Source organism: Gekko japonicus, unplaced genomic scaffold (genome assembly GCF_001447785.1).
Source record: "Gekko japonicus isolate JY-2015 unplaced genomic scaffold, Gekko_japonicus_V1.1 scaffold299, whole genome shotgun sequence".
Taxonomy (NCBI): domain Eukaryota; kingdom Metazoa; phylum Chordata; class Lepidosauria; order Squamata; family Gekkonidae; genus Gekko; species Gekko japonicus.
This window is the reverse complement of record NW_015170896.1, coordinates 653188-661475: the sequence shown is the minus strand read 5'-3', so window position 1 is coordinate 661475 and position 8288 is coordinate 653188. Positions and strand designations below refer to the sequence as shown.

General features: G+C 51.4%; 1 protein-coding gene across 1 annotated transcript; it reads right to left on the bottom strand.

Annotated features, from left to right (window-relative positions):
- Positions 1–1096: 1096 nt before the first annotated feature.
- LOC107116613 (galanin peptides-like) lies at positions 1097–7582 on the bottom strand. The gene is made up of 5 exons (XM_015418559.1): positions 7502–7582; positions 5205–5259; positions 2319–2438; positions 2150–2227; positions 1097–1155 (listed from the first exon to the last, which is right to left on the bottom strand). Exons 1-5 carry the CDS (start codon positions 7580–7582, stop codon positions 1097–1099), a joined length of 393 nt encoding a protein of 130 aa, XP_015274045.1.
- Between the last annotated feature and the right edge of the window lie 706 nt (positions 7583–8288).

Here is an 8288-nt window from a genome sequence, read left to right as displayed (position 1 = left end):
CCGGAACAGTCGCTTGCTTGAGCCTAAGCATACATAACCCACTGCTTAACTGTATTTTTACTGCAGCCGGGTATTTATTTCCATACTTCTAACCTGCCTCTCTGCTCAATGGAGACCCAAAGCAACTTATATTGGTCTCCTTGCCTCCATTTTGTCCTCACAACAACCCTGCAAAGTGGGTTAGGGGGAGAGTGTGCGACCGGCCGAGGGTCGCCTGGTGTGCTTTCTGTGGGACAGCGGGGATTCGAACTCGGGTCTCCCAGATCCTAGTCCGGCACTCGGATTCAAGTCCAGTTCGTAGTGCCTTAGAGACCAACAGGAGTTTTAGAGTATCAGCCGTTGAGAGTCAAAGCCCTCTTTGTCAGACGGAGGAACGGACTTTTGTCTCTTGAAAGCTCCTCCCCTGAAAAACTGGCTGGTCTCTAAGGTGTTCCTGGACTAGAATGCAGCTGTTCCACTGCAAACCAACACAGCTTCCGTTTGAAACTCATCCGGCGCTGTAACTACCAAAGCACACTGGCTCTCAGCTGAGGGTCACGGCCTTAGTAGGCAGCAGGGCTCTTTTTGTAGAAAAAGCCCAGCAGGAAATCATTAGCATAATAGGCCACACCCAACAGCAGAAACTCATTAGCGTATTAGGCCACACCCTGACAGCACAGCTCATTAGCATATTAGGCCGCACCCCCACGTTACCAGAAGTGTGGTCATCCAGCCACACCCACCTTTTGCTTCTTATTCTGTTTACCTTGTTTGTTGTCAAAACCCAGGGCCTTTTTTTTTTGTCGCAGGAACTCCTTTGCATGTTAGGCCACACACCCCTGATGTAGCCAATTCCAATGAGTTTCTGCTGTTGGGTGTGGCCTGTTATGCTAATGAGCTCCTGGTGGGCGTGGCCAACTCGGGAGCCAGCCAGAACTCCGTTCCTGTGCGTTCCTGCCCAAAAATAGCCCTGGTAGGCAGCACCGGCCACTGAGCACATTCAGGATGTGAGGAGCACATTCCCGGGGGGGGGGGGGGGGGGACAGAGAAAGAGAAGTGGGGTAGGATCTGTGGCATTCGCAGACAGCTCTGGAGGGGACCCCTTCGGAGAGAGATGCTACTGTTGGATGGGTTCTTCCACCAGGGGGAGAGGCAAGCGCGAAACAGCTCCTTCCTCTAGAAGAGAAAAGGGGGGGGGGAGAATGAGTGGTCAGGCTCCCAGCAGTACCCCCCACCATCTACTCATATAATTCCCAGCAAAAAAGAACATCGGGATTCCCAGCTCCCAGCATGCATTGCTCTAAGCAGATAGCTGAACCACAGATGGTACCCATAGCAGCTCCATTTAAACTTCCTTCTCTTAAGCAATGGCCTGTTCCAGAATTGGAGGGGGAGGTTGTTTTAATGCCCAAAGAGGCACACGCACATCGCTTGTGGACATGCAGATAGGCAGGTTTTAATTAGGAAAGCCTTGATAAAGGTTGCCAAAGAACAAAGGGCCAGACAAAGGCGATCACGATACATGTGTCCAAACCGCCATTTATACCGATAATCAATGTTCCCTCTAAGCTGCGGAGTCTTGTGAGCAAAAATTCTGCTTTGTGAGCTACTGGCATTAAAGTTGCGAGCAAGCGATTTTGCTGCTGCATCAGTTCGTTTGCTCTGGAGCCATCCCTCCTGAGCTAAGACCAAAATGTGTGAGCCGGAGGCTAAAAAACTGTGGGCTAGCTCACACTAACTCAGCTTAGAGGGAACACTGCCGATAATGGGTTTCACTGGGAAGCTAGTAAAAATCCTAGTAGCACCTTTAAGACTAACAAACTTTATTGTATCATAAGCTTTCGAGAAACACAGCTCTCTTCGTCAGATGCCTGGAAATCTGCATCTGACAAAGAGAGCTATTTTGCAGCAACAGACTTAACGGGGCTAAGTCCTCTGGATCTGTGACTGGGAAGTTATTTCCCATTTCAAAAGGCACTAACTTCATCACAAAAGAAGTCCAAAGAGGGACAAGGCATCGGGTGATGGGTGGGGCCACCCAAACAATGAGCTCACTGGGGAAACCGTGCTGGTGCAAGAACACCCTAAGAATCTGCTCCATATCTAGAAGCGCTGTTTCCCCGTGCCCTTAGCCCTTCTCCCTCCCAGAGAATCTGCAAAAAGGCCTCACCCCGGAGATGGAGGAATGACAGGAAATCCATCAGGGTTTGGAGGGTGCGTTCCTCAACCGGGCGAACAGGAGCTGCGGCTGCAGGGAAGAAGAAATGGCATTGAAGGGCAGAGATGACGTTAACGGAGCAGGCAGATTTCGAGGAGAGGGGTCAAGGAGGTGTGCTCACCAAAGGATTCCTGCCCTAACGAATACAAGTCCTCCAAAGCTTCTCGCTTACCAGCTAGGCCTCCTTTATCTGCCAGCGTCTGGTGGGCATCTGCTTTGGGAATGGGAAGGGAAGAAAAAGCTGGATTAAACCGGGCTTAAAGAGAGCCACTCGTTTGGAATCCAGGGTAGGCTAAGAATCACCCTTCTCCCCAGGGAGGAAAAGGTTTGTATGTTGTAAAAAAAGAGAGAGGGGGGTGTGTGTGTGTGTGGGGGGTCTGTTTCCTTCCTTCTCAGGGCCGGTCTTAACCACGGAGCAACCAGGGCAGCTGCCCCGAGCCCTGTGCTGGGGGGGGCACACACTGGGTGGCCTCTGACCACCGAGCTGCCACCACTGACCGGCAGTGATGTTGAGGGGCATCACTCAGGCAGGACCCCTGGCAAGCAGCTGTAGGGCAGCGGAGGCTGCTGCTGTCCCATTGCCACCCTGCCTGCCGCACCCAGTGATTCTGGGGCCCCATCCTTGGGCCCCAGATTCACTAAGATCGCCCCTGTTGCTTCTTTTACCACATACCACAGCTAAACAGCAAATATGGGTTGGCGGGGTGTGTGTGTGAGTAACTTGCAGGTTTACATGCCTACTCCCAACTATTCATGTCCCTCACCTTGGTCGGGGTGAATGACAAGCAGACCCCTTTGAAACCCTGAAGGGGAGGACCATTATCTGGCAGATGGGCTGGCTGGAGCCCACCTTTGACAACTCCACCAATGACCCAGCAGGGACAGAACTGTTACAATGGGATTGGTCAGTATTTTTGTAAAGGCAGAAGTCCATTCTGGAGAAACACACAGTCTGGATCAAGGTATATTCCATAGAAATATAGTGGACATTTCACTGCTCAGCCTATTCCAAAATTGTCGTAGCATCTCTACAACACTGTATAGCACTATGCCTCGTGAACACTACATATCCTCCAGAACAGGGCCGGCCCCAGGTTTTTTTGCACACTAGGCGAGGATACCTTCTGGCACACACACACTCACACACACACATGCACCCCCCAATTTTCAAACATAAATGCATTTTAGGAAGAATGAACAACACAAAATCTGAAAGGTTGTGAGGCTGGTGGGGCTGAGAGAGCTCTTTCGAGGACTGCCCTTGAGAGAACAGCTCTGAGAGAACTTGTGACTGAGCCAAGGCCACGCCAGCAGCTGCATGTGGAGGAGGAGTGGGGGAATCCAACCCAGGTCACCCAGATTAGAGTCTGCACTCCTAACCACTAATTCCTGGGGGTGGGGAGCCCAGTGGCTCCTGCTCCTCCAAGAGGAGGACGGCTGCACTTCTGAGCGCACTGAAAGACCCGGCAGCGCGCAGCAGTCACCCTGACCCACCCGGTCAAGAAAGTTGCAGGGCTTTTGGCAGGGGGGGGGCTTTTGATGGGGGGGCCAGGTGCCAGTTTGGTGCCCCTACGGGCCAGCACGCTCTAGGCGAGCGCCTAGTTTGCCTAGTGAGCGAGCCGGCCCTACTCCAGAATATAACAAGAGAAAACACTGAGATGCTTGCAAACCTCCTCCCACCCACCCAAATATTACCCCCATGAACATTGCTAAAGCCTCTGTTCTATTGGCTATATTCCTTAAGTTCTGCAGTGCTTTAATAGCCAAAAAGGGTGTTTGGTTTGTAGGTCTAAAGTGCACTAGTACAGGATTTCTACAAACAGCCATTCAAAATGAGCCTTGCCAGCATGTGAGGCTGTGCACTGGATGCCGGGTGCCTTAACGTCCATGCATGCGCATTAGAGAGATGTAGCCACTTCCCCATTCAGAGATGGAGACGGCACTCCCTGGAGAGGGAGCTGCAAGAATGGCAACTTTAGCAAGTCACCCTGAATAAGGCATTCCCCAGCGTCAAGAAAAAAGGCAACACTGGACCGAGCCAGATTCCAGAAAACAAAGAGACTGTCCTTGGTCAATAGGAGCAGTTGGAAATACAATATTAATTCCGGAATACCCGCATGGCAATCCAAGGCTATTAAGCCCATATTACAGATTGGGAGGCTGGGGGCAAAGATTGTGCAGCTTGTTTATGGCTGTGGTAGACACTGAACTTTCTGGCTGACTGCTCACACAGAGGGTGAAGGCCAGGAATAGCCATGGAGTTATTTCCCAGCCCTGCCTTTAACAAACAATAATGGTGCACGACCAGGGCCGGCTCGCTCACTAGGCAAACTAGGCGTTCGCCTAGAGCGCCTCGGCCCTTAGGGGCGCCAAACTGCACCCACCCCCCGCCAAAAGCGCCCCTGCTGGCTCTGACGGGGGGGCGCATGGGGGGGGGGGGCGCTAGAAGGGATCCTTGCCTAGGGTGCAAAATATCCTGGGGCACGACACCCTGTGCACGACTCTACTGTGATCTTAATTGCCCTTTGGCACCCCTGCTGATGTGGCAAGTGGCCGGACTGTTGGTAGGTAAGAAGTTGGGTTTCCAAAAGGGGAGATTCCTTCCAATGATTTATAGCAAAATAATTCTAGACTAATGTTTGAGGGATTTCAAGACGGTATGACAGAGGGCCAGCTGACTTTGGCAGAGGCATGCATTTCTTTTTAGCCATCTCTGGCCAAACAGGTTTTGTAAGTTCCTGAAGCACGGGGCGGGGGGTGGGATGGACTCCGTGAAGCCTACTGGACACACTAAAGCGTCCTTGGGCATCTACTGCAGCATCAGTTTTCTTGAGCCTGTCGTCAGTCTCCAGTGACATGATCTGGCCATCCCACTGGAGGGGGGGGGATTTCCCACCACCCCCTTCCTGTTCTGGGGTCCATAAGCACTTCCTATATGCTGGGGCCGCATCTGTCTACCTTTCCCACCCCACCCCAACCGAACACTTTTTAACCTGAACTGACTTACGAGGTCCCAGCAAGTATCCAGCGCTGTTCAGGGTCCATCCACGTTTATCCTTGGGCTGCAGGAGCAAAGAGGCAAAGAAAGTCCCATTAGAAAGGCAAGGAAAGTCCCCAGCCAGCATCACCTGGTCCATGGATATCTCTACAGTCAGCAGGCCCAGCCCAGCCCAGCCCACCTAGGAGGAAGGAGGAGATTGGATTCACTACCCAAAGGTGTCTCAGAGCGGCTTACAAACTCCTTTCCCTTCTGTTGGGTGTTACAAGTTAAAACACTTTCAGTATTTACTGGGCTAATGATGTTTGTTAAGTCACATGGTTGTTTGTAACCAATCTGTTTTAGACAGTTAGAAAGCCCGGGAACTTCAGAACTAGTTTGTTGTTCTGATTGGAGACTAAAGTGCCGAGTATTAGCATTTTATGGCTTCTCTTCCCGTCTTGTGTTTTCTTTGTTCTGAGCAAGAAGAAGAAGCCACCATTCTGCCATTTTCAGTTTAGCTGTAAGGATGCAGGAATATCAGCTCTTTGTTATTTTACATCCCGTGTACCTTTTCCCATGCTAGGTTGTAGTACACTTTTATCTTTAAACACACCATGGACTCTTTAATACTCTGCCGATTTACTTTAAAATTAAGAATCCCAACACCTTCCTCTCCCCACAACAGACACCCTGTGAGGAAGGTGGGGCTGAGAGAGCTCTTGACAGAAACTGCTCTTTTTCAAGAACAGCTCTTATCAGAACTACGACTTGCCCAAGGTCATCCAGCCAGGTGCAAGTGGAGGAGTGGGGAATCGAACCCGGTTCTCCCAGATTAGAGTCTGCGCACTTAACCACTACACCAAACTGGCTCTCAGAGCTACTCCCCCAAGCCTACTCCCCCCTCCCCAAATACAGACAAGGTCAATTGTAGCAAAGCTCTGCTGAAAAGTGCAAGCTTTGGATATAGGTCTTTTAGCTTTCAGCTGGCCATTTGACAGCAATGCTGACTCTGTGAACTTAGGCAGATCATGAGAGGGAGGGCAGGAAGGGTCGCCTCAGTGTTTCGTTCTTGTGGCCCTCTCTTACACACCTAGGGAAATGCCGATTACCACATTGAGGTCAGGAAGCAATTTTCTCCATGCCAGTTTGGCTGGAGATCCTGGAGGGTTTGGGGTGTGTGTGTCATTTTGTGGGCATGGAGCAGGGGTCACTGGGGTTGTGGCGGGAAGGTAGCTGTGAATTTCCTGCAGTGTGCAGGGGGCTGGACTAGATGACCCTGGAGGTCCCTTCCAACTCTATGATTCTAATTGGTGCTACTAGAAACCCCTTCTTGGTGTTTTCCTTCTTCTGAATCTTTCTCCCCTCCCCCTGCTCCTCTTTATCTCTCCCCACCACCACCACAAAATGGTGGCAAGGATGCTGTTGGGACTACCAGCCTAACTTTGAGGTAGGGTTGCCAGCTATGGGTTGGGAAATACCAGGAGATTTTGGGGGTGGAGCTTTGGGAGGATGGGGTTTGGGGAGTGGAGGGACCTCAGCAGGGTACAATGCCCTAGACTCCACCCTCCAAAGCAGCCATTTTCTCCAAGGGATCTGATCTCTGTAGACTGGCAATCAGTTGGGATTGTGGGAGACCGCTCCAGGTGGCACCTGGAGGGTGGCAACCCTGCTTTGAGGCCTAAAAGCTCAAGGGATGAGCACAAAAGCTTGATAGCTCCCAGCAGTTTTAGGGGCTGGCATTGTGTGGCACCTGCTATTAAATACTGGGTTCTAGACACATTGCAGTGATCAGCTCTAGTTTATTCAGTGATTTCGGCAAACTGCTAAGACAAGATTCTAGAGCCTCAGCTCTGTTAAACAGCATGCAGTTGCCACACCCAAACCCACTCCACTCCCAGTGATAGGCTACATACATAACATTACTACTTGACTGGTTTATTCCAGAGTCCTGGTCAGCTATTGTTCTTGTGCTCCAAGCTCAGCCAGTAACTGGGGTGATTCAATCAGGGATGATTCAGTCCCAATACATAACACCTGCCAAGGCCCTGGAACACCCTTGACCTATTGCCGTTTCTCCCCCCTCACAGAGGCTGCCTCCCCCTCTCTGAGTGAGCCAGTGGCAGGAGCAGAAAGAAGAAGTAGCCGGCGCGGTTTGGCTCCCCTTTTCCCTCCGAGTGGCAGCAGGGACTGGGCGTCGAGGGGGAAGGTGATGGGAAGCAGGGGGATCTCCCTGGGACGGGGAGGGAACCAGATTGGCGCCAATAACACTGCTGACGGAAGAGGGATGATGTAAAACCAAGACTGGAGGAGCCAACCTCACTCACCACAAGAGCAATTCCAAAGCATTCCCCAAGGAGTCCGCAGAGGAGCAAAGAAAAACACAACATGGACCGAGAATGCCACATCTATGTGAGGGAGAGAAGAGAAGCAAAACACCACTATTAGTCAGTCTTCTGCCCTGCCTGGGATGGGCCAGGCTGGCCTGATCTCCGAAGCTGCTACACAGGGCTGGGCCTGGTTAGTACGTGGATGGGAAACCACCAAGGAAGCCCAAGGTTGTTACACAGAGGCTGGTAACGGCAAATCACCTCTGTTCCTCTCTTGCCTTGCCTTGGAAACCCCACGGGGTCACTATCAACTCTCCCTCTAAGCTATGGAGTCCTGTGAGCAAAAATTCCACTTTGTGAGCTACTGGCATTAAAGTGGTGAGCGAGCCATTTGGCTACCGCATAAACTAGTTTCCTTGGGAGCCATCCTTCCTGAGCCAAGACAAAAATCTGTGAGCTGGAGGCTGAAAAACTGTGAGCTAGCTCACACTAACTCGGCTTAGAGGGAACAGTGGACTCACTATAAGTCAGCGGCGACTTAACAGCACTGTCCACCCTTGTCAGTCCTACAGGCACTTACTAGGGAGTAAGTCCCCCTGAGCGCAGGAGGATTTATGGTATTCCTCCACCCAAAAACCTGGACGCTGAATGACTGTGAGCTAGCTCACAGTTTTTTAGCCTCCGGCTCACACATTTTTGCCTTAGCTCAGGAAGGATGGCTCCAGAGCAAACTAATTTACGCAGCAGCCAAATCGCTCGCTCACAACTTTAATGCCGGTAGCTC

Bases quoted from the DNA above. Each gene is read 5' to 3' on its own strand.
- LOC107116613 (XM_015418559.1), bottom strand. From the start codon at position 7,582: ATGTGGCATTCTCGGTCCATGTTGTGTTTTTCTTTGCTCCTCTGCGGA. The intron at 2,228-2,318 runs GTGAGCACACCT...TCTTCCCTGCAG, and splicing joins GTTAGGGCAGGAATCCTTTG to CCGCAGCTCCTGTTCGCCCG. The intron at 1,156-2,149 runs GTGAGGCCTTTT...TTTCTCTTCTAG, and splicing joins GTCATTCCTCCATCTCCGGG to AGGAAGGAGCTGTTTCGCGC.